Source organism: Ambystoma mexicanum, chromosome 10 (genome assembly GCF_040938575.1).
Source record: "Ambystoma mexicanum isolate Mex_15411 chromosome 10, UKY_AmexF1_1, whole genome shotgun sequence".
NCBI classification, from domain to species: domain Eukaryota; kingdom Metazoa; phylum Chordata; class Amphibia; order Caudata; family Ambystomatidae; genus Ambystoma; species Ambystoma mexicanum.
This window is the reverse complement of record NC_090932.1, coordinates 1700266060-1700292771: the sequence shown is the minus strand read 5'-3', so window position 1 is coordinate 1700292771 and position 26712 is coordinate 1700266060. Positions and strand designations below refer to the sequence as shown.

Sequence of the window (26712 nt, the reverse complement as noted above, 5' to 3'; positions counted from 1 at the left end):
GTTCTCAAGTAAAGTTCTGGTCTTTGGAGATTGATGGATTTGAAATCTGGATCTCTGGATGTGAAGTCGTCGGTCAGCATGCTCCGCAGCAAATGGAATTGAATGCCTCTACCTGTCCCAGCAGTCTCTTTTTATGTGTTTTGAAAATGGGTGTGTGCCTGGGCCTAGCTAAGCCTGCCCCTCTCTACTTGTCAGTGGCCCAATTCTTCCCTCTCCCATGATTGGGGGAAGGAATGGATTGTCAGAGTGATGCTGTAGGTTTTATGGTCAGAGGATCCTCCCCTGGTCAGTTTGCCCGCAAATCTATATTTGATTCAAATACATATTTCCCCGATAAACAATTTGTTGAAATTACATGTGCACATGATATATTCCTTATGGTCCATGCTTGTCCGCCTCTGATCTTCCTGGGGGCTTGCATTCAAAAATGACAACATTTTTCGCTTTTTAACTGGTTTTGCAATATCGGACATTTACCCAAAATTACACACATGTGCGCAAGGAGTATGGACATTAATTGATGAAGTGTCAGATTTTTAACATGCAGACATTTGGAGTGAGACCCTATTTTCCGCTAGTAACCCCCCAGAATACACCACAGGGTCCTAACGCCTCTCAAAATGTTCACAGAAAAATCACAAAAATAATGATATTACTTATATAATTCTGACAAGTCCGCACTATGAGTTATCTATCTTTTTAAAATTATGCTCTGGCCCAGATGGGTGTGGTTTAGGTTCCAAAGCACACGGGGGAAGCTTCTGCCTGTCCCCGCCTCCAGCTCGGGTGGCTCCCAGAGGCACTTCTCCTCCCACTTCTCCCAAGAGGAAGCCACTTTTACGACGCCCCCAATATAACATTTGCCTGAGTCCAGGACAGGCCTTTGTTCAACTCCCTGTAGTCCCCAGCTGCTCCACCCCTAATCTAATCAGAGAGGTGACAACTCCTTTTGGCAAGGGGAAGAGTGGCTGTTGATCCAGTTTCAACTCCTGTCGGGGGTAGTTGTCAGGCAGAATTCAGTTTCATTAAGCCAGGTTTCAGCTAAATGTCACTTTTTGTTCCCAGTTTAAATCACTTACAATTTTTGATATATACATTAAATAATGACTTCCTTCAAGTCATTTCTAAATATAGTTTTACATTGTATCCACCTCTTAGCAAGTCTTTCCTTGGTCTGGTTTTGTTTCATTTGTTCAGTTTTACACAAAAGTCTGGTGGTTTTAAAACGCCGGCTTTCTGATAGTGGTGAGTACTGGTAATGCAACCATTTTTGGGATTAAGAAAATTAATTCCCCACAGTTCTGAGTTGCTTTTTTGGCAATCAGCATTGCCATTCCCAATGGTTTCAGGCTACTGTGTGTGTAGCCCAATGGTGGTTAGGCAGTGCCCTCCTGTGCTCACAACATAGGCAAAAATGGGTGGCAGCCTATTCTTCATGTTTTCCCTGTGCACTCTCTGGGGAGTTCTGGCCATCATGATGTTTTCCATGCCAGTACTGCACAGTTTCCTATTCTGGCGTGAATGTGGGCGGCGATAGCTCATCCCCACATCCACCCAGTCTATTGATTTAGTTTGTTCTGGGATAGAATAATGGGCGGCGACAGCTCATCCCCACATCTACCCAGTCTATTGATTTAGTTTGTTCTGGGATAGAATAATGGGCGGCGACAGCTCATCCCCACATCTACCCAGTCTATTGATTCAACATGGGTCAAAACCCATGACAATGCATAGTCTTCAGTGTCATCTCCAATTCACTTCTCTAGCGGGGAGCGGGCAAACAGCATTTTGCATTGTAGAGGTAGGTGAGAAGGGGCACAGACGCTCAGACCGCACTGGTGATTCTGCCAGCTTGGTTAAGATTGGGACACGCATACTTTGGGTTTCGGAAATTCTGGAGAGTTCACACCACATATCCTCCCACTTTTGTGAATTGGCAGTTTTGTTTCTGGAGCTGCAGACACTACTCGCAATGCATTGTAGCATATTCAATCCTTATGGGCGGCGGCCGGAAAGTCTTCCCGGGGGCAGGGGGCATTACCACATCTCGTAAGTGAGGGGCAGAGGGGAGTAGTGGGCCTGCAGGATCCATCCACATATAGTAGTGGCCAATCCAGGCCAGTTACCAGTGGCTTCCATCCCGCACATATCAAGATGGGGAGTTCAGGTAACTCACCACAATGCATTTGGACAGTCTCTCTACATAATGTGTCATGTTTATGTTTATTTAAGTGAAATAAACATCTATTGCTGCTCCCGTCTACTTTTTTTTATTGTGTTATTATCCAACACAGAAATCTGTGTGACTCTGAATGCTAACACATTGTACAATCTTATCATATCACTATCATTTGGCCCAACAAAAATGTTGATCACCAGAACACATTTTGTCTTCCTCTCAGAGCTATTACGGCAGTCTGGGAACGTAATCCCATGAAGAAATCTTGAATATCATGCAATGCTGCGTTAGAGGACTTTTCACATTTTGTATTGTTTTGCCCGGCATATTCAGAGCCCAGAGCGAGGGCCAGAGACCGATTTTATGGGAACTTGGTTTTACTGAACATAGACCAGCTTTGTTTTTTTTCTGAGCGCTGATTCGCTTAGAGCGGGGGATTGGTCCTACTAACATTTGTTAGGGAGCTCTAGATAACAGAAAATCCATAATTAATTAAAATTAATTTTATCTGTGGCTTATCGTCATTTTTTATCAGTTTTCTATTATTGTTTCTATCTTTGTGAAAAAGGTATGTTTGAAGGTGCAATGTGCACACGTGATATGTATTTGGATTGATTTTTTTATGGAAATATTTCTGAAATAAACGGCTTTGAAGAGAATATTGTTTAACTCGAAGAACAGTTTTATTAGATGCCCAACTAAGGGAAGACGTGAAGTTGTAAGCAACATATAATTATGAAAAGCGAGGTAGCTTATCAACTGTACCAAAAAACAAAGACTGCAACGAGCAGCGCCTGGGCAGAAGAGTTCAAGTCAAGCAACAATCTGAGTAAATTAAATTGCCAATCAGGCAGGCTAGAATAAAATAAGAAGCTTAAAAAGTGATTCATAAAGACATTGAATATCTGTGGGTGATTGACTCTAGCAAACAAGAGCAGAAATCAAGAACAGGAAACCTGAAACCATTTCCCACTGCCCAACTCAGGAACGGAGCAACGTACGAGATGCAATGGTTCCAAATTCCTTCCAAACTCCTCCTTCCGACAGGAATTTGGAAAATACATCCATGTGACAGCCACTCTGGTCTTGAAACTGGGAGTGACTGCAATACAGAGGAGGGAAAGCTTTTGGAGAACAAATAAGTTGGCACACCCAACAACTCACCCTGACAAAGACGTTTCCAACAAGTCTTGTGGAACCTGAAACTGGAAGAGCGACTGATGAAGATTGGTGCCCTTCAGCTCAAGCAGGCAACGTTGCTCTTAAGTTGTATTTAGTTACCTTTTCATAGATATTTGTGGATGAACATCTTAAAAAGTAATTCCTCTAAATTGTGGACAGGCTGATATCTAGTGGTAGGTGCAGAATACTGCATTCTTGCTTTCGAGTTTCGAAAAAGGCACGTCGACTGGAAATGTTTGTAATACTATCCCTGTGTGACGTCTATTGTACCCATGACGTCTATGTAACTTTAACTCCAAGAGGGGAGGAAGGATGGGCGTATGTGAATCTCAGCAGATACAAGCATCAGGAATACAATTATGAAGTAATGTATGCCTTCTGAGGCTTGTGGATCTGCTTATAATCACATGCTGTGTATAGACTAGTGAGCAGTAACTGGAGAAGGAGGTGCGATGTTAGAAAGAACAGCGGCAAAAAGAGGTCTTAACACTGCCTGACCCACCTGTGACTCACTCTTAAAATGTGTATCTAAACGGTAATGCTGTGTAAAGGTATGAAAAGAACTCCAGGCAGCTGCTTTGCAAATGGCATTTAAAGGTACATTTGCAATGAAAGTTAAAGTAGCACCTGTCCCTCGAGTGGCGTGTGCCCTGGTTGTAAAAGGTAAAGTTCTCTTTGAAAGAGTATCAGGATGTATTTTACAATCTGTTTTGAAATAGCCAACTATGAGACAGGTTTACCCTTCTCTTCCAGTGGCCATGGAAACAAAAAACTGGTCTGTTTTCTGTAGTGGTTTAGTTCCATTAGGTAATACATCACAGCTCTTCGGACATCTAAAGTATGGAGGCTTCTCACCACTGAATTTGTAGGGTTTTGGAAGAAAGTTGACATAAAACCTGGAGATGAATTTACTAGAGAAGTGAGGATGTGTGGGTAAAGCCACTTGGTCCTTGTTAATGGTGATGAATGGATTTTAAACTGAGAACAGTTCACAGACCCTCCTCATAGATGTAACGGCCATGAGAAAAGCAGTCTTATAAGCGAGACACCCAAGAGTGGTTTCATGCATTGGCTCAAAAGGAGGGCCCATAAGTTTAGTAAGGACCACATTCAAGTCCCTTCCGGGAGTTGGATTTGAAATTGGAGGGTGTCATCTTTTGACCCCTTCCATAAAAGATTTAATGACAGGGACTTTCCACCAAGAGACTTTCTTTTGAGACATGCACTCTTAGTGAATTAAAGACTAGCTCTGAATCCAAAAGGTAAAGTAGGTATAGAACAATGTGAGAGGGTGTGCAGTCAATAGGAGTGATGCTACGTGATCTACACCAAATGACAAAGCTTTTCCATTCATTAAAATAGAAGCGTCTAGTATTAAGTTTATGTGTCTTTTGAGAATGTCCAGACATCTTTGAGGCAGATTCAAATGTCCAAACCATGAATTCAGGAGTCACCCTGCTAAGTTCAGTGTCTGAGTACATGAATGCAGTGTCGATCCATGATCTTGTGACAGCATGTGGATCAGGCATGAAGTATGATTGGAGGGCAAAGAGACAACCTCATTACGTGTGGGAACCATGTTTGTCGGGCCCACATTGGAGCTATTAGGATATGTTTGACATGTGCCTGTGTATCTTGTGGACTATCCTGTTGTGGAGAGGACTTGGGGGTGGGGGAAAAGCACAGGCAAATCTCCCTGACCAATTCATCCACAGGGCGTTCCCTTTGGATCCTGTCTGGGGATACCTGGAGGCAAAGTCTGTGCATTTCGCGTTCTCCAGTGTTGCGAAGAGGTCAATATTTGGATGACCCCATTGTGTGAAGACATTGTGTAAAATGTCGGCGTGCAACTCCAATTCGTGTTCTGTGGGAAGCTGTACGTTTCTGCTGAGGACATCTGCTAGAAGATTGTGTTCCCCTGGAACATGCGTCTCTCAGCGCCCAATTCCATATGTTCTGGGCTTATCTACACAGACCTGTAGAGTGTGTCTGTGTGTCCCTCCCTGTTTGTTTATATAAACATGGCTGTAGTACTGCCTGTTAGGACTAGAACAGACTTCCCTCATAACCGATCTTGCAAGGCTTTCAGAGCTTTGAACACTGCTAGAAGTTCTAACAGGTTGATGTGCTTGTTCGCTAGAGTCTGAGCCCAAACGCTGTGCACTGTATGATGGAGATAATGTGCTCCCCACCCTGATAGGGAGGCGTCTGTGTTAAGATTCGCCCTGATTAATGCGGCATTTCTGTCGTATTATAAAACCCTGTACTCTTCAGAGATCAACTTATCTGAGCGTACAATTGGTCAATTCATTGATGACTGCCATCTGAAGAAAGTGAGTTTGGAATCCTTGGAGTGTATGGAAAGAGATTTGAACATGGAGGATCTCAGGTTGGCTGCTTATGCGCTGAATTCTGGGAAGTGTCCAGGCCCGGATGGGCTACCAGCTGAACTTTTCAAAATTTTCCCAGAAGAGGTGTTTGCTTTGATGCTAGAGATGCTGCGCGCCTCTTTGAGGAATGGGTACCTTCCAAGTTCAACAAGACATGCTTCAATCTCCGTTTTTCTGAAGGAGGGACGATCACCAGTGAAAACTGGCAGCTATAGGCCGATCAGTTTATTGATCACGGACAACAAGATTTTCGCCAAAGCGTTAGCTTTGAGGATTGAGAATGCGCTGATGGATATCGTAGATGTAGGCAAATCTGGATTTGTAAAAGGCAGACATGTTTCAGAAAATGTGAGAAGATTGTTGCTGACACTGTATGAAAGCAAAGAACACCATAATGATGTGGTGACGTTGTCCTTGGATGCTGAGAAAGCTTTCGACCGTATTGAATGGACATATCTTTTAAGTACATTGAAAGGCTTTGGTTTTGGAGATACCATGATCGGATGGATAAGACTGCTGTATTCCCGGCCGACTGCTTGTGTTCGGACTAATGGCATGGACTCGGGCATTTTTGAACTTGGGAGAGGGATGAGGCAAGGCTGTCCAATGTCGCCAATTCTGTTTGTGATCGCCATGGAATTGCTGGCTGTGAGGATAAGAGAAGAGGATAGAATTGAGGGCGTACGCTTTGGTGCAGCCTCCCAGAAAGTTTGTTTGTATGCGGATGACATGCTGGTGGTGGTTCAGAATGTGGAGAGCTCCATTCCTCTGCTGATGGAGTTGATCGATGTGTTCAACAAGGTTTCTGGATACAAGATCAATTGGACCAAGTCGGAAGCGCTGCCGGCATCAACCACTTGCACTGTTTTGAAGATGCAGGGCTTTCCCTTTAAGTGGTGTCCGAATAAGATGAGATACCTTGGGATTTGGCCAACGAATGATGTCTCGAAAATAATGGATGTCAATATTACACATGTGATTCAATCTTTGGAGGTGGACCTGAAGAGATGGAATGCACTTAAATTGAGTCTCTGGGGGAGAGTGAATGCCATGAAAATGACATCAACACCGCGAATCAACTATGTGCTCAGTGTGCTTCCCCTGGACGTAAAGAAGGGCCATTGGCGGAAAATTGAGAGTTTAATCCAGTCTTTTCTCTGGGAGAACAAACAGCCACGCCTCAGCTTGTGGAAATTGCAGCTGCCCCAAGACTGTGGAGGTTTGGGGGTTCCTGACTTTGAGAATTATCATTTGGCCTTTGGAGCCAGGCATCTGGTTCCATTTATTGAAGATTCGGAGGATGTTTGGACGCTGGCGGAATCAAGTAGTTCTTCTCCGTTGCCGCCTAGGGCCATACTGTCCACGGTGGATGGATCTGGTTATCGCTCATTTCCGCCGACAAGATTCCTGAGAACTTGTTGGAGGGAACTATGGAAGAAAAGTAAGCGTAAGGTATGTGATAATGATTACATCCCTATCTGGTTGAATCCAGGTATTTTGCTGAATGGGAGGCCGCTATTGTGGTTGAACTGGCTCCTGAGTGGTGTACTATGGTTGAGTGATCTGATGGAAGACGGCAAATGGATCAGCTATAGAAGACTTTCACAAATTAAAGATCTCAGAGACTGTACAATGGGTGAATACAGAAAATTGAGAGGTTTGCTGCGGAACCAGAGAACTGTTGATGGCGGTGGTTGGCAGTTATGGCTACCTGAATATAAGACATTAGGTGGTATGGCATCCAAAGTATATAGAAATCTGAGCCAACAGTACACCCCAGCAGAGGGGTTGTTAACTAAGTGGTCTGAGGTCCTTGGCTCTGATATGACTGTGGAGAGGTGGAGGTTTCTTTGTAAAAACGTAACTCTGACATCCATTAATCTTGGAGAACAATGCCGCCAAATCAAAATTCTTAATAGAGTGTTTTGGACTCCCCAGAGACTTTATGCGAGAGGGATGATTGACTCAGTCCTGTTGGAGGTGTAAGCATGATGTCGGCTCCTTTGAACACTTGATCTGGGACTGTTATGAACTGAGGACATTTTGGAGGAGTGTCACTGAGAAGATTAATGAGGTTCTATTACTGCAAGAGGATTTTGATTATAACACTATCATCTTGGGTGAGAATGATAAAGTGGAAGATCTCCCTTATCCACAGAAATGCTGGTTTTTTAGGGCTACAAATTCTGCGAAAAAAATTGTTTTGAGAAAATGGAAATGTGATGAGAGACCGACCTGTTCAGAATGGGTGGAGGACTTGAGGCAAGTGGCCAGAATTGAGAAGGTTATCCTTCGCAGGAACAAAAAGTTGAAATTGTTTGATGATATGTGGGGTGGGTTTTTGGATGACATGTGATAATAAGTTGGCCTGTTTTTTGCTTTTTAGATTCTGTGAAGGTTGGGGGTGGATATGGGGTGTGGATTCTATGCAATGAGTTCTAGGATTACAATGCTGATAAGTTTGTTGCTTGTATGTTTTCTAGAAAATTCAATAAACTTAATAATAAAAAAAAAGATTCGCCTTTATTGACACTGTGGTGAATGATTTCCCTTTGAGGAGGTTTTCCCTTGACCACCACTGCAGGGACAGAACTAGAGACTGCGAGACAACCACTAGGTCGTCCCACTGACCATTTGCCTGAGACCATTGTCTTGCGAGCCACTCTTAGATTGAGCAGAAAGCCATCATTCTGAGCAGGCACATGGACTTGCGTACGGTTATCTGATGACCAGCTATAAATTGTGGAATTTTTAATAAAGTGTTTTGGACCCTGTGGTTGGAGGGGAAGAAAATGCTGTCTTTCATCCAAGTTAAAGCTCCCAGAAATTATTTCACCTGACTGGGTACGAGACTTGTTTTTTTCTCGTTGATTTAGAACCCTAACTGGAACAGTAAGTAGACTGTATTCTGGAGACAGGCTTGGGGTGTGTCTCCTGTAATAAGCCAGTCATCTAGACAAGGATACACTAGAATGGACGTTGTGCGAAGGTGGGCCGCCACCACTGCTAGAACCTTGTTAAACACTTTGGCGTTGAGGCTATGCTGAATGGAAGTACTTTGAATTGATAATGAGCGTTTGCCACTATGAACCTCAGGAACCTTCTGTGCATTGGCAACATTGAAATATGAAAGTATGCATCTTTCATATCCAATGTTGCCCTGCTTGAGAAGAGGGATTGCCTCCTGCAGTGAAGTTGTCCTCAATTTGTGTGGCTTGTGTGAGGGGTCAGAGGAATGGAGACTGACACAGGGGATGGTTTTGTTCAATGATTTTATTCAAATAATAAAAGGCATTGGAAAAACACCTCACTAGTCCTAACTCTATGAGGGGTTTCCCTACATCAACAAAACTAACCAATGAGAAGGTCAGGATGTCTCAAAAATAGAAGTTCTCCGTCCTGCGTCCAATCCTAATCTGACCCTCACACTCTAAATGTTACTAAACCCACTAAAAGGGGAAAAATAATATGTCTTTCGTCTGCTTCTGTGCAGCTTTCTCTAAATGTCTCACTGTATAAAGGGGGTATGTTCCATCCCCAGAAGAGTATCCAGTAATGCCCAAGGGGACAATCCCCTTCCCCTGGTCTTTTGGTTTAGATACGAAGAGTTCACAATACAAGGTTCCATCCGTTTCTGCCAGACGTGGCTTCCTCCGATTTATTGTGGAGTTCTAGTATTCACTTTATTCAATTATCAAGCTGGTTCCCAGCAGTTGATAGGGGATTGGGATCACTGGGTTCTAGTTTGATCCGTAGGCTTGGCGTATTCTCCTGTCAGAATCTATGGGTCTTTCCACTTACCCAGTATAAATAGCTCAGTAGCACGATTTCCAGCAATTTCCCCAGAACACTAGTTCCAGGTGGTGTATGCTTGTTTTAAGTAAATATTATATATTGGTAATGGTTTGCAGGTTTTTGCCTATCCTCTTCAAATGGCTGCCTTTGCTTTCCTGTAAAAGGGAGTGAGGGTTTGCCTTTCTGTCCACTCAACCAAATACTTCCCCCAGTTAAACACTGCTGGGTTGCCCCCCATATTCAGCTTGCACCCGTACCAGTTTGTCTTTTCAATTGTAGTGATTGCCTCCCACTGGATCCCCTTGCTTACAGTTGTGACACAACTTGAGGAAAAAGGTGTTCTCCAAACTCCTCGTCCGTTCGCCCTGCTGACTCTGTGGCCGTCGGTCCCACTGGGATAGAAAGTTATCAATCTGCCCCCTCGGTTCTCTCAGTCTATGGCAATCCAGCTCAAAGAGATCTTTTCTAGGTGTAAGCTCTGCCCGCTGTCGTGATGCAGTAACCGCGTGATCATAGTACTTTGCGTTGCGTCTTATTCCTTTACAGCAGCAGGGTCTCTCATCAGACGCTGGTTCCGATGCACACTTCTGCAGCGTTCTATTATGGTTAACAGCACCACTCTGCAGATTCTCCACAGTGCCGTACCCGTTCTCGGGTTTCAAACGGATGACCATTTCCCCTGCTGATAGGCATGGCTCGTATAGATGATTATCTATTTGCCACTTGCCATTTCTTCCACAACTGCTCTTACTCGGTCTTAGACTGCCTCTTCGACTCCAACAACAACTAGTCCCTCTTCTCTTTAATCGGTTGCCTGGTTGGCAGATATAAACAAAGGACTAAAGTTCTGTGTTTGTTATTCGGCTCTTCTTTCCTCTAGACTTAGCCTCCTCGTCTCAGTGTTTCCAGAGTTCCATAGTAAAGGAGTTGTTTTACAAAGGTACATATAGCCATAGGGTACACGAGTCCATTCTTCATGAGATGTCCTTGGTGTTGGTTTGGGAGTGTTAACTCCTTGTTCCAGGGACGGTAGCTTTTGATTCTTCAAACTTGACATACTTGTTTCGGGGTGCAGATCTAATACAGGGAGCATGGTTAAGTCCTTTTTGGGTACAAGGAAGTACACTGAATAAATGCCCTCGTTTACCTCTAGAAAAGGGACGAGTTATATGCCTCCTTTCTAAAGCAATGTCTTTACTTCCGCTTGCAGTATGAGCTGATGGTCTGGCAACATCCTTCTGTTTTTTGGCAGATTGTAACATGGCTTTAGTAGAAATTCGATAGAGTATCCGTCTGTGATGGTAGTCGACAACCACTGATCTGAGGTTATCGCCTGCCATGCGTAGGTGAATGATGGAATCCAGCCTCCTACCGGAGATACATGGGAGAGAAGCTTTATGGGAAAGTCACTTGCTGGCAGGGGAGTCTCTAGAGGCTTCACTCCTACCTCTACCCTTGCCTTGTCTGAAACATCGGCTTGTCGTGTTCCTTCTTTACATTCTTTAAATCCTCATCCACAGCTTTGCCAAACAAAACTAATTCTTCAATAGGCCTGTTTAGTACGGTGGCCTGAATTTCTGGTTTGAACCCAGAATTCGCACCAAGAGTGCCTCTTTAATATGATTCCCTGTGCAAGGACTCTGCAGAGGCCAGAGTATTCTTTACAATATTATGGGTAACCTCTTTGATGATGTTTAGTAGTTGTGAATTGGTGGCTCGGGCACGTCAGTCAAGTTATGGAGCAACCCCCACTGGACATCACTGTAGCTTGCCTACAGCATAGAATTATTGGCAATGCGTGACGAGTAGATGGCTGAAGCAGTGACCTTCTGGCCTAAAGAGTACAGCTTTTTACATTCTTTGTCCGGAGGTGCCTCAGTATTTGATAGTGGCACTCCAGCACGCCTTCCTAGTTTTAGTGACTACGAGAGAATCAGGTGGTACATGACCCTGAATATATAGCAGGTCACTTGATGCCGGCTTGAACATTTTCTTCACTCTTAGGTTTCCAGCCCGTGTGAGGGCTGGTGTGAGAAGGGAAGGCACAATTCTCTTTTTGGTAGAATTCAAGAGGGGGGTAGACTTGCCAACAGCCTTTTTCCTCCTTTAAGATGTTCTCTACAAAGTCAGGATCAGAAACAGTTTCCCCGAGTCTGGATTTGAAAGGGCTCTGCTGCTCTTTCAAGCAGATTATTAAAAAGGAGTTGATTGTCCATGGGAGACGAGTCTCTGGGCTGCTCTAGAGGATCATCAACATCGTCAGAAACATCAGGCTCATCCAGGGTATCACGGCTGGGAGTTGCTGACCAATTCCCTTGATCAGCGTCCCCTTGCCAAAGTTGTTAATCTTCATCCCGCTGGTCTTGGATAAATATAAATCACCCTGATAGTCTGACATCTTGAAAGATGTTACCAGTGTCTTCAGAGACATCATGTGGTGGAGGGTGTGGCGTCTGGAGCAGGGTTTTCTGCTTAATGGGGTATTTCTCCATGAAAGGTTACACAATCAGATACCCTGTCCATAGTCTTTTCAAATCTTTCTTTTGTCCATGTGCTTGTTCTTTGAACTTCAGGAAGGGGGAAAAGGGGGGAAAAAATGTCTGGCTGGATCAACCAATATTTTACCCTGTAGGGACTTCAACAACGTTTCAGGAGCTTTGGTGCAATAGAGGAGGTCACAGATGTAGTAATCAGGGCCTGTGGTGGAGGTTTGGTGTGTTTAACTACATGTTTGACTTGGGATTTACACACTTGGCTGTAGTTGGTCTGTCCATTCCTTTTTCATGCTTTCTTACCTTAGATACATCTTGCAACATTCCCTTTTTACTAGGAAAGTCGATGGTGCCCTCTATTTGGACCATGTTATGTTCACTCAAATATCGAGAATGATTTGGACTTTTTAAACCATTTTCTATAACCGCACCATAATGCGGGTTTGTTTACATTCATGATGTCACGGCCGCTATTGAGGCTTGACACCCTCACGTTCCGCAATGACACAGTTATACACAGCGGTCACTGTAACAGCGATCCCCTCCGTGGACGCTGTGAAGACACCTCAAAGTTTGACGGAGTAAAAATCTGTCCTTAAGGGTAAGCTCTTTGGTTGGGAGGACTGCTCCTTCACTTAGTTCACTCTGACTAGCAGTACATTCCTGGGGATACATTTTCATTTGCCAAACATTCTCTGTTGTTGCAGATGAACCTTTTTGGCCGGTGATGACTACAAGGAGATCGCGGCTTGAATTTTACACTCACAGAGCTGACATTAGGGTAAGCATTCTTATGCGATGCTATTGATGCCCTTTAGCCCGGAGATACTATGCCACAACTATAAATGGTTTCATAGACAGATTACACTCTCTCTCTTACACAGAGAGAAGACGACTCCTTACCATCATAAAACGTCTATCCCATGGAATTTCCGGGGGTGGTACAACTCACACCCCGAGATTACGATTGCATTTGCTAGACACTCATTGGGCTCCATTGAGAGTAATATTTTACTTTTATGCAACTATAGGGTTTTCTCATGGAATTTGAAGACTGATGTCACTGGAATTCTATACAGTACTTGATGTGCCACCACACCCCTTATGACTGACGTCTGGAAAGGTACATAACAGTCAGTTTTTGACACCTTACTGTGGACGGAGGGACAGACATACATTTGGGCGAATTGATTAACAAAATCTGGGCGATACTTGTGACCACCAATCTCACATTCACCGTTAACCTATAGTAGCTTGTTTGCCTTAATTTCCAATAGCGATGCAGGACATTGGGCACTTATGGAACTTTGTCAGGAACCTTTTGTTTTACCCATTAAGAAGTTGATCCTCAAATGGGACCATTTTTGTGGTAGTGTGACTTATGTGGGTAAACTTATGATTCTTGGAAGACATTAATTTCCTGAATTGATCATTTCTCAGATCAATCATTGTTTGAAGACCCCCGATGAAGAGAATTTATCTTGAAACACGCTGGGTTACCATCTACTAATGAATTAAACACATTTTTATGTTAAAAGAATTGTGTAATACATGCCTGTTATATGCAAACGAAGTGGTTTCCACATGTAATCAATGCGATACAAATCGGATACATAAGTATACATTACCGTTTGCCTTATTGATAAGCTAGTGATAGTGTGCAGGGGACGGGAGTTCCCCAACTATAGGGAACTTCTCCCGTTGCTCTGTCCATGCTACCACATGCTTTCAGGTGGTACAGCCTTATACCAAGACTTGGAGATTCTGTATTGCCTACTTGCATGGTTTTATGAAGTTCCTAGTTGGAGTTTTGAAAACCTGTCCTAACAGATACGAAGGAGCACATTTTGGAGACACCTGAAGACCAGGCACAAGACCTTAAATGTTATTCTCTCTTTCACAGGGAGTAACTGTAGTGATTTGCGTAGTCCTGATATAGATGAATATATTGGAACTTTAAAAATTAACAGAACGGCTGCATTCTGGGCTCTCTGAAGACTTGACCGTTGTTTCTCTGGACAGCCTACCAATAAACTATTCCCATAATCTACACAGGAGTTAACCAGTGCTCCCACTACCATAGCATGGTCTTCTTGCGGAACGAAAGAGAGGGCAAGATGCAGGAGTCCTAGAGAAGAACACAGACTGCACCTTGGTCCAGACCTGTTTTTCACTTCCAAGGTTTGCTTGCCAGATGCAGCCACATTTCTTTTTATTTAGAGTGCACAGGCAAGGCTTGAGGCAATAAAGCATGGGGGCAGGGAGGGAGGAGGGGGAGACTTTGACGGGGTCTGTTAGCAGGTGTTTAGGGCCAAACAGTGCAACTTCCTTTTTTGTTGGCATTAAGTTGCAATTGGTTGCGGGTCATCCAGAGATTTACTGCGTTCAAACAATGATCAATTCTTTGGAACGATTACTCACTGTTGCTAACCTTCAGAAAAATGTATCAGCGTACGAGTGGACACTTAAGTAAAATGCCCAGAAGATGCTTCACAGTGGTTTTTATATACAAGTTTAAAAGGAGAGGTGAAAGTGACGAGCCTTGAGTGTCAGACTATGAGAAAAAAAACCATTGCATTTAGCTTGTTGGGATCGAATGGATAGGAAGGACTTGAACCACGGCAGAGCCCTGTCCGAGACTACGCTGTTGTCTTTAAATGAGAGAAGTAGGATACTATGGTCTACCGTATCGAACGCTGCGGAAAGGTCTAGCATCAACAAGAGGGAGGAAAGTTCACCCTTATCGGCTCAATCCAGGAGACCATCGCACACTGCCACCAGTGTCGATTCCATGCCATGCTTGGAGGGGAAGCCAGACAGCAAAGCATCCATGAGAGCGTTTCTCCACATGATCTTGGAGTTCATTGGTCACAACTTTCTCCAAGATCTTTCCTGGCCAAGAGAGAGGCCCGCTAACGGCCAGTAGATTTGAAGGTCACTTGGGTCGAGATTGGATTTCTTTTTAGAAGGGGAGTAACTGTGGGGATTTAAGCTCGGCTGGGACTATTCCTTGGGACAGTAAAAAATTTATAAAATTGGTCATGAAAAGGGCCAGATTTATGGAGTATTACAGGAACAATCCCGAGCAAGGATTATGATTCTCTTGCAATGGATGAACCTGTAAATAACCATAGCAGGATTATAAAACATGACCAAGGTGCGTCTTACTGGAACTAAGCAAAAGGTGCAATGAGGGTACCCATTGGTGATTTGAGCATTGAAAATATGGCATCATGAAAATAAACAATTGGTTTTTAAACAAATCACACTTGGTGTATTGAATATCCCCTCTATATTGCTATATACTGCACTATGCTTATGGTGTTGCATTGACTCACTGATCACGTCAATGTTATTCTAACCATGAACGACTAAATGAAAATGCAGGAACCAGTATGGGCACAATTACCAATTTCTAAGTAGAAAAAACACAACTATATCAGAGTATAGAATGTAACATGTCTGGTAGGTAGGAAAAGCATTGGCAGGGAACATGCCTTGGTTTCACATCAATATTGTAAACAGATGTAAAGATGTTGCGCAGTAACAACATCTTAAAGTACTTATTCAAGGGGACGGGTGGTCATGCTCTGAGCTGATGCCAAAGGGCAGGAAAAGAAGGTGGAGTTCACAAATGCTGCTATGGTGTGTACTTGTCATGATGTGTTAATGCTATAGTGCAAATATTAATTTGCAGTCCAATTCTACCACCCATATGCTGCCATGAAGTGCTCTATATGGAGCAGCCAAAATATGAGGTAAAAATCCGAAAGCATCACAAGCCAAACTCATCAGAAAGGTAATCAGGGTACACACCTGAAAATGCATCCACCAAATAGAGAGGGTCCTTCACTCGTCGCAGACCACACACCAAAACGAAGAGCTTCACCTTGTTCAGTTCCTGCTGAATCCCTGAAAGACAACGGTGGGATGTTAAGACATCAGTAGCCCTGATGCGATGCTTGTACATCATATGCACTATATTCTACTAGTGGGCTGGAAGGAGGCGGTGCACACACAACACAACAAAAAATACGTATGAAGGCATTTCGATAGCACACGCCATCCAGAAAAGGCCAAATCTTAGACACAATCCTTATGTGCATCAAAAATGGGTCTCAGAAATAATACCACCAAAGATATCAAAACAGGCAAATAAGCTTCAATGCTAAAACATGAATTCATCAGGAATAGGTCAATCTAAAGGTCAAGAGCATATTATGGAAATAAAACATTTGAAACATCATATTACTCTTGCAAAAAGTACAACAATGGGGCACCATTCCCTTCATTCAATCTCTCTCAACATAATGAATTTTAAAATATCCATTCACGTTCAATAACTTAGTTAATGTTTTTAAAAATAAAGATATTTTTGCAAGGGCCCGGGGATTGCTACAGAGCATTGGACAAAACAAAAAGCACTGTTACAATTGAAAACGCTACTAATCGCAGTGACAACTGTACTATTAGTTTGAATTCCCCTTTCCTCCATTCTGTTGGGATGTCCCGCGGAAAGGGGCGGGGCATGAGCATGTTGCATAGCAGTATATTGCGAGTGGTCAGACATGCGAGCCAGACACAAAGGTAAGGTTTTCTCAAAGTTTACATTTATTCAAAGCAGAAAGAGGATTTAATGAATGCCTAACTTTCCCTAACCCAAAAGAGTGGTCCCTGCCTAGATAACTAAAGCTCAAGAAACTTGACTTACTGTTCAAAATATCTCTGGACCTCACACTAATACATACAATAAAATCATACAAGGAAGACATCTGGCTAAAGTTTAGTTCAACAAAACTGTCTTGTAATTCAAACTGAAATGTTCTTGGTAGTACTCCTTGCGACCACGGTTGTATTGCCTTCCGCGCCAAATAATTTCAGGAATACTGAGATTACAGTTATGTTTCAACAAAGTTCTGTTCAAAGAAATACAAGAGTCTTTCAATCACAGAGTCTTCCTTGGAGAAACAACAAAGGTCCTTTTCACCACAAATGGTTGACAATTCAAACAACTCAATGTCTTCCACAACACCCCTCTTGCAAGGGCAATTGACTTTCTCTCCAAAACACAGGTTCCAAAACCAAATGCAATTGTTCTATGATAATAGAACACTTTCTTCAAAATAACTTTTTATCAAGACAGCACATCAATACTTCTTGTCAGAATAGCAACAACAAATTGTCTCAGTGAAGCTACTGCTTGTCAACAATTGATAAATCCCATAAGTTCTTTTGATTCAACAAAACTTATTTCCAAAAATATTTCTGCTACAAAGATATCAAACCATCATCTTTCCTGGTCCACTTACCTGCCAGGACTAACCACTGCAAGCCCTTTACTGGTTTACTTGCCTGATCGGATGAAAACTCCTACCACTAACTTCAAACTTGATTCCAGTGTTCTCCACTCAGTCTTTTAGTGTGGTTTCACAATTTCATGGCTGTTGTTAATGTGAGATATAAGCTTTCCCAGAACGATATCTCTCTAAAGGGAACCTATACATTGGTTGCTTTATTAAGCATTTGTCTCAACTTCTTGGCTACTGGTAAGGCTCAGAGGCGTCGCTGCACGGAGGGTTGGGGCTAAAGTGGCTATAGCCCCGGGTCTTTTGTTTGTAGACAGGATGGAAGCTCAGGGGCTACAGCCAAAAGGCTAGCTAGCCCAGAGTCCCAACATTAGCCTAGCCCCGGATCTTATACAAACCTAGCAACACCCCAGGTAAAGCTAGTTATAAGCTTGTCCTAGACGTTGTCTTGATGTGGGCTGTCTGTAACCTGGCTGTGATAATGTTGGTTAGAGATTTCCCCCATTGGTAGTTTGCCCAACGTCTTTCGACAGCCTTTTGGCTGTAGATAGTACTGGTTCTACACTTTTCCCTCTTGGAGTCCCTTATGAGGAACTCTCTTCTTTGCTACTTAGAATAGTCTGCTTTCATTATTTGGTATTCATTAAATACGTTCTGCTTAGCTTTGTTTAGTATTCAAAATTACGGGTTTGTGGCAGCTTGTGTACGCAGCGCTCCAAGTCACCATTCACTCTCTGCCAACTCACTGGTTCCTCATGCGGACTCCCTCTGGAGGTCAGGCTTTGCAACAATGCTTCTGCTGTCAGTCTGCCTTCTTTCCTCTGAGAGCAATGACGGCTCAGTTGATCTTCCGCTGCTTCCCTAGTCTGCTTAACACTGCTTCGATTGCGTATCTCCTTAGCAGGTGGCCGCCTTCTTGGCACGACGTGAATGTATGTAAACATGACCAGGTGGCTGCCCAGCATATATCCCTATTAGGGACTCCTCTCTGAAGGGATGTGGAGGCTGAGACCCTCTGGTCCAGTGGGCCCTAATGTCCGCTAGAATTTCTTTGCCTGCTGATTGGTAACACCCCGATATGCACAAAATAATACACCGTGATAGGGTTTGTTTAGTGATGGCAAGGCCTTTTCTAGACAAAAAGTAGGCCACAAACAACTGGTCTGATTTCCTAAACTCAGACCTGCGAGTAACAAAAGCTCAACACTCTCTTGGGATCAATGCGGTTGAACCGCTCTTCCTCCTTCGAGGGATGTGGAGGAGGGTAACAAAACAGGTAAATCAACAGACTGGGACAGATGGAATTCTGAAACCACCTTAGGAAGGAATCCTGGTCCGACTTTAAGAGATACTGTCTCACGAAAGAACTTTAGAAAAAGGAGGTTTGCAGCAGGCGGCTTGCAGTTCGCTAACCCTCCTGGCAGATGTGATAGCAACCAAAAAGGCTGTCTTAAGGGATAACAGCCACAAAGAACATGAGTGCATAGGCTCAAACGGAGCCACCATCAAATAGGTCAAGACCAGTTTAAGATCCCAATATGGGACAAAAAAAGGGGTTGGTGGAAACTTGTTGAAAAGGCCCTTCCGGAATGGTGAAACAGGAACCTTGGTCTGGGGACCTCTTGAATACAGACAGCGCCTCCAAATACCCCTTGCCCGTGGCAGCCTGAAGGCCTGAAGAGGCCAGTGACTGAAGGAACTCCATCACTGTGGTGGTGGGGCAAGAGATAGGGTCAGTCTTGCGTTTCCTGCACCACGCCTCAAATCCTCTCCACCTGCATGCATACAGAGATCTATTAGAAGGTCTGCATGCAGCCAGCAACACCTCAAGTACCTCCTCTGTGAGGTCCCAGTCATCATACCTCATCCTCTCAAGAGCCACGGATGTAGGTTGAGGGACTCCGGGTCGGGTGGCACACTGGACCCTCCAACTGGGTCAGGAGGTCCGGCTGCCGAGGCAACCAGTTAGGTGGACAGATGGTCAGCTCTAGGAGATCAGAGTACCATGTTCTCCTCGCCCAATCCGGGGCGATCCGGATCATGGATGCTCGAAATCTCTTCAACCTCCCGCCTGAGAACCCAAAGAATGACGGGAATTGGACGGAAGGCGAAGTGGAGAGGGAAGGTCAAATCCACCAGAAACACATCCCCCAGTGCACCGTTCGCTGGGAATTCCCTCAAGTAAAACTGTTTGCACTTCCTGTTGGACTCCGTGGTGAACAGATCCATTGCTGAGGTACCCCAGAGAATGAAGACCTCCTCTAGGACTTCCTGGCACACTTCCCACTCAAGCTAAGCCTACCCCAACACTGCCACCTACCTTCGCGGACATCTGGCCCATGAAGCTTGTGTCAGTCGAGGCTTTTGCCACCACTTTCTCCCCCCTACCCCCCTCCACCTTTGGCTGTCTCACATCTTGACACAGTCCTGTCTCTGCTCTACTCTTCAATTTCTGATACGCTTGATGCTCTTGCCCCTGTCATGAGGATCCGTTTGAAGTTCAAAGCCAAGTGCAATTCCTGGTATGACTCACCTAGCTACGCTTAAACGTAAGTGTAGGGCGGCTGAGAGGAAATGGAGGACTTCCTGTTCATCCTCTGACAAGCTGGCATGTCGCCTGCTACAAAGGCAATACAGACTCTGTCCTCACCAAGAAGAGAGTCCACATTCAAGCTCATGTCTCTGCAGCATCTAACAACTCGGCCGAACTCTTTAAAATCTGCAAGGAGCTGGCCAACCCTGCTGCAGTCTCTACCCCTCCTGTTGCCTCCCAGGCTCTTTGCAATGCCCTTGCCTTTCACTTCATTTAAAAAACCCAGGACATCCTGTCCACCCTCTCCACCCACACCCCTCCTCTCCCTTCCCCTCCCCATCTGTGCTTGCGGACCCTCCTTTAGCCACCCCTCCACCATCCTTCTCGTCCTTTCCTCTTTTCTCCCCTGACAAGGTCGCTAGACAAGTCCGATTTATGAAAGCTTCGTCAAAACAGGCTCATCCCTGTTCCTCTAAAACCATCAAGGACTACATTGACACCCTCGCTCCGGCCCTTGCTGATTTTTGCAACCGCTCCTTTGCCTCGGGATCCTTCACCTCCCCTCTGAAGCTCTCCTTTGTGCATCCTCTTCTCAGGAAACCCACAGCTGATCCTTCTTGTCCAGCTAACTATCACCCAATTTCCATTACTCCCTTTCTTGGCAAACTCCTGGAAAAGTTGGCCATCTCTCAGCTTAACCTTCATTCCAATTCTGTTGGCTGTCTCCATGACCACCAGTCTGGCTTCAGAGCTGCCAGAAGCACGGAAACTGCTCTCCTGAACATCAGTGAAGATCTGCTCTCCAACCTTGACTCTAACATTCCCTCTGTCCTCATCCTCCTCGATCTCTCTTCTGCCTTCGACACGGTCAACCATACCATCCTGCTCAACTGTCTCTGAAAACCTGGGTATCACTGATCAGGCTGTGGCCTGGCTGACCTCTTCCCTCTCTGATCGACCCTCCCAGGTCCAACTTGGGTCCTTCCTTTCATCCATCTTCCCCTCTACCTGTGGTGTTCCCCATGGGTCTAACCCCTCACCCGGTCTTTTCAACCAATACCTGGCAACTCTCGCCCACTGCATTGCCACTTTCTGCTCAAATTTCCAGTGCTACGCTGACGACCCTCAGCTCATTTTCAGGCTGCCCTCTGCCACCTCCTCTCCCTCTCTCATCTCTGATTGCCTAACTGCCATTCAAGATTGGTGTGCCGCCAATGATCTTTGTCTGAATGCCAGCAAGACAGAGACCCTCCTCATCGGCACACCTTCACCATCCTTTCACCTCACTCTCTGGCCGGCCTCCCTTGGCCCTCCTCATACCACCACCTGCGAGGCTAAGAACCTCAGGGTCATCTTTGACTCCACCCTTTCCTTCTCCGCCCACATCTCTGAGGTCCCTAAAAAGTCAGATTTTCGACTGCACCTCCTCAGAGGTACTCTGCCTTTCCTCTCCTTCCCACAGAAGCTCACTGTCTCCCAGGCTTTGGTTCTCTCTAGGCTGGACTATTCTAACAGCCTCTTTCTAAATATACGTGCCTCTACCCTCCGCCCTCTGCACATTATCCAGAACAGGACTGCAAGACCTTGGCCTCAAGCCCTGGGATCGTATCTCTCCAGCTCTGAAATCTCTACATTGGCTCCCAGTGGATGCAAGGATTAAATTCAAAACCCTGTGCATTGTCCACAGGCTTTCTGGGGCCTGGGTCCAAAATACCTTCCGCTATCCCTCCGCAAATACCTCCCCTCTTGAGCTCTTCGCTCCTCTACCTCCAACTCCATCAGGATCAGTCGTTTTTCAAAGAAACGAGCTGGGAACAGCCTCTCTGCCACTCTAAAACTTGAGAACCATCTCTAGTTCCAGAAGCACCTCGAGACCTTCCTCTTTTCTTCTGCCTTCGCTCCCCCTCTCCCCTGCTGATCTGCTCTCTTGGCAGCATGCACCTGGCCTCCCTCTGTCCTCCGGGCCCAGGTACCTGCTCACCCTGCCACCCTCCTGCACTGCCTCCAGGCCCCCCCTTGCACTGGGGTCTGTATCTGTACCCATAGAGCCCCCCCCTTCTTCCTGCACTCATCAGACCTACCCTGTCTGCTGCCTTAAACCTAGCACTTGCAATTTTCTAGCTGCACTAAAACTGTTAGTTACCTTTATTATTTATTCATTATTTATCTGTTTCTCCTCTGCTTCGCACTTTCCACTTCCCCCGCCTTCCATGCACTTTTCCCCTCCCCCCTCCCCCATGCACTTGCGCGTTCTCAATGTCACTGAGCCCAGTAGGATCGCTGTTTTGTTCTCCCCTGTTCCCCTCCCTTGTCGCGCTCTGAAACACTTGTGTACGAGCGCGATAGAATTAAAATATCAATATCAATGTGAGAGCGTGCTCTGTGGCGAGCCGCAACTACCGCCATCAGCTTGGAGAAAAATCTTGGCGCAGCGGTCAACCCAAAGGGAAGCACTTTGAACTGACAGTGCTTGTCACCAATGAGCAACAATAGTAACTTCCTGTGCGTTTGGTGTATCGGCACATCGAAATAATCATGATTTTGTCCTTCCTCAGGAACTTGTTCAAGACCCTGAGGTCCAAGATGGACAGAGACCTCTTCGCTTCTTAGGCACCGGAAAGTAACGGGAATACCAACCCATGCCACTCTGATCGGTATGTACCTCTTCCACGGCACCCTTCAACAACAGGTTGGATCAGGGGAGGTGGAGGTCTGTCTGGAGGCCCCTTTAGGAAAGGCAGACAATAACCCCACTGAATCAACTGCAGGGCCCAGGCCTTGGAAGGTATTTCCTGCCACTGGGGCCAATGCCCTGCCAACCATCCACCAACAGGTGCAACATGGGAGGGAAAATCAAATTGGCGTAAAGGGAGCGGCTGACCCTGCCGATGCTTGTTGGCTTCTAGAGGCCCTTCTGGCTCCTCCCATGTGATCCTCCTTCATAAAGCCGCCTCCAGGGTCAGGATCAGCTAGCGGCCGTTGTCTTCTAGTCACAAGATTCATCACATACTGAGGAGAATCCTGCTGTTCCCCGCACCCCCACTAAAACCCTGCCTAAAGTCTCCTCCCAGTGGCCAGAAGAGGGCAGACGCTTCCTGATCCCAATCCAGGGGGTGGTGTGCTGCGGGAAGATCAGCTGGGTGGAGACCGGGTCCAGGGAGGTGGGGATATTTCGAAGGGTGAGACAGTACTTTTCCTGGGAGAATTCTTTTTTTAACCCAAACTTAGAGGAGGAATTGGCCTATTGCCATTTTGATACATCTCAGCCTCCTACGAAGGGTAAAAAGGTAAAATCTTAGAAGTACTTCAATCTAGGGTTGAACCTAATTAACCTATATTTTACACCCCTAAAAATCCATATCCTCCACAGTGTCAAACGTATTCAAACAGGAACTGCGAACCTGTGACTTTCTGCCCCATCGGTCTCTAAAAAGGTTGAACATTTTTACTCCAATTATAATATCAAGGGAGGAAGTCTCTACTTAACCCTTTTAGAGATGTAGAAAAAAATTAAACTTTCTACAATGGACTGCATGTCCCAGAATCCCTCAAGTACTGTGAAGAAGAAGAGGGCTAAAGAGGCATGCAGGAGGTCCGGCAGGCAAGCCTCTGTACCTAAAACCCATTTACCCACCTGAGGGGTATAAAAGGCGGAAGCGGAGAGGAGCGGAGAGCAGAAAAAAAGAAGCAGGAGCTGGAAGGTCAGCAGTAGCAGAAGCAGAAGAGCACTTGGCTGGCAGTTCACAAGGAGGTGTAACCACAGAAGGGACGGCGGAGCAGAGGAAGGGAAGATTTCACCTGCATGCTCTGAGTTGGCCCTTTGCTCACAAACCCTGTTTGGCTGTGGCAGCATTGGAAGAGACTGGAAGAAACAGGCAGTCTCTCCAGGTGCGCCTAATTGCTGTGAATGCAGAGCGGAAGTCGTGCATCCACCGCAGAAGCAAGCCGAGGACAACTGGAGAGTGGAAAACACTGCCTAAATGAGGCCGGATCAGAGACACCCGTGCAGCAGAGGGGTGTGGGTCCCAAGAGTGCCTGCAGCAGCAGCAGTAGAAGAATCATGCAGGAAAGCAGAGGCAGCTCGCAGTCGCAGGGATTGCTCCATACTCCAAATCAACCAATAAATAACTGTAGCCAGCTTTATGGTCACTCGCATACATATTCAAGCGAGCTAAAGTTGTTCGTAGAAATGGGAAGACATTTTAACAAGGGAAATGTAACACGTGATGAGATTATCATATAACTCTATGCCGAGTGTTCGCGTGGCTCCTGTTAACACGCCCAAAGTTACTGGTAATCTAATTGACTTTCCCAAAATTTGGCAAGCACAGTTTTAACTTCTGAAGAGGTTGCACATGAGACATTAGGCCACATTACGAGTCCAGCATTAGCCGTGCTGGAAAAACCGGCAGGCATCCGCCGGACCCGTAGTGAATTACCGGCTCCGGACTTTCCAGAATCACTGGGGCATTACAACCCTGGTGATCTGGTTATTTTTTATTCCCCATTCCCATGAACTCCATGGAAACACCGGCACTGTAATTAATGGTGGCAGTGTTTCCATTTCCCGTCTGCATGCAGGTGGCGTTACTCCCGCCAGGTCAGACCTGGAGTGAGTAAGGCCACCGCCTGCATAACTTGTAGTTTGCCGGTCCGGAAACAAACAACGGTGGCGGCGGGTTTACCGCTACTGTTGTTTCCAGACCGGCAACCTTGTAATGAGTCCCACTGTTTCCCGATAACCTTGGAGGCTGGTAGCTGACCGAAAGGTGGGAATGCGCATCTTTTGAAGTGGCATTTCAAAGTAAAACGAAATTGTGTGTCCTTTTTTTATTAGAAAACTGACTTCTTGTAGCACCCTGAACGATGAAGCAGAGAACAAGTATTACCCAAGCCAGTAGATCAAACCCTATTAGAGCATATCCAGCTCATCTAAGCAGTGGGTTGTTGAAGCTGTTGTTACGAGAGTCCTTTGTCATTTGGGTGATAAAGGGTATCCAAGGCTGAGAAAAGTGGCACTACAACTTTGGGATAACCCCTGGAGAAATGTCGTCATTGAAGCTGGGTAAGGAGCTGGGTACATGTTCAAATCAACATCTTGAAGAAGAAGAAGAAAAAGTCTGAAAGCTAAGAACATATTTTGTGGTAGCTGTAAGACAGAAAGAAAGGCAAAGAGGCTGCTCTTGCTTGGCACACAAGAGAGAAGAGCGCCTTGCCAACATGTAGAGGTCGAACAAGTCTTGTGGAAATTGACTAACCCTACAGGTTACAGTAGCAGCAGCTGAACTGTGGTCGCCAATACAATTGTCAGAACTGCAGCAGTTGAATGTAGCAGCAGCCAAAGTCAAATGTGGGGCAAGAGAGCCTGCTCACATAGTTTCATTAGTAGGAGGGAGTTGCTGGAGAGAGAGCAAACCCCAAGCAGAAGCATCCTGACAAAATTGTATATAAAGACACTGCAGAATTTGCAAGTAGAATTATTAAGCAGGAGTGGTACTTTTGTCTTCAACTTTGTTTATTCTTTCTTGGAAGGAGGCTTTCCAGGAATCCCATTTGTGGTGCGGTTTTCTTTGTGGAACTTGGAAAGGTGAGTCTTTTCATCAAGCAAAGCAAAGAAGAACTGTTACCAGTGGAATTTTATGTGTGAACCTTTGTGTGCAAGCTTATTTCTTTGGAACATTTCAAGACTTTGGTTGATTGGTAAAACCTTTCCTTTAGGTTATTTCTATGTTCCTTTAAATGTTTATGTTGCTTAGTGTGAGGGTTAGTATTGTGAATGTTCTGAGGTTTGGCCTTAGATGCTAGAATAGGTAAGGAATCCCCCTGGTATAGGAGGTTTTGTTAGGGTTTATTGTTCATTTTGGTTTATAAAAAAATGTCAGATCTTGAGAAAACTGAACATAGTATTGAGTCTCACATTACTGACCCCTCACAATACCCTTCCCCTAATGCTGCTGGTTCTCTTAGCACCTATTGGAAAACGGGAAAGGAAGCGCACATTACCCTGTTCTCTTCCTTTTCTCCGTTCCACTGCAAAACAATAGGGCTGTAAATCTAACTCTTGCATTTACGTCTTTTGCGGAAGCTCATCTGTTAATGGAGCGTAATCAGTGACCAGCCGCCCCTCAGATAGTACTTAAGATGGGTTATTGCCCACTTTATCGCCAGCGCCTCAAAATCAATACTGGCATAGTTTGTCTTTCGAGGAAACTATTTTATACTGATGTGAAGAATAGGGCGCTCAATGCTGTCATGATCTTGTGAAAGAACCACCGCCAAGCCGATGTCTGAAGCATCGGTCTGTAGAAGGAATTCCCGGTTGAAATCTGCCACTTTCAAAACGGGTTCAATACAAGGAATGTGCTTGAACTTATCAAAGCACTATTTGCCTTCTTTCCATTTTATCTTTTGTGGTTCTGCATTTTTTAGTTTATCAGTAAGACAAGATGTTATGGATGAGTAAATAGGGATGAAACGTCGGTAATATCCTGCTAAACCTAAAAAGGTTCATAGGTCTTGTGTGGGATTGAGGGGCCAGCAGGCCCCTCGCATCCTTCACTTCTCAGTACAAGACTCGTACCAAGTGCCTCCAGTAGTGGGTTCGCCCCTTGCCCTTATGCGATGTTAACTTTGGGTTACATTCGCGTAGATGGGACCACTGAGCAGGACACAGGGCATCCATTTTCGTACCCCCTTTCGACTCCATCTTGGTGACCAGGCCTCACTGCGATAGTACGAAATGCTTCTCTCCCTTTCCCCGCAGCAGCCAGGCTCAGAGCACACGGCCCCCACCCTCGTTCCCACTCCGACTGGAAAACTCTGCAGCTCCATTCTC

The 26712-nt window shown here is 45.2% G+C and overlaps 1 protein-coding gene across 5 annotated transcripts in view; it reads right to left on the bottom strand.

The window, feature by feature from the left end:
• The window catches only part of GLT1D1 (glycosyltransferase 1 domain containing 1), a 924582-nt gene that overhangs the window by 391865 nt on the left and 506005 nt on the right, over window positions 1–26712 (bottom strand). For all 5 annotated transcript variants that reach the window (XM_069620127.1, XM_069620130.1, XM_069620126.1 and 2 more), the window contains one exon: window positions 15855–15950. In XM_069620127.1, the coding sequence (XP_069476228.1) occupies window positions 15855–15950 (96 nt within the window). The remainder of the gene's footprint in view (window positions 1–15854; window positions 15951–26712) is intronic.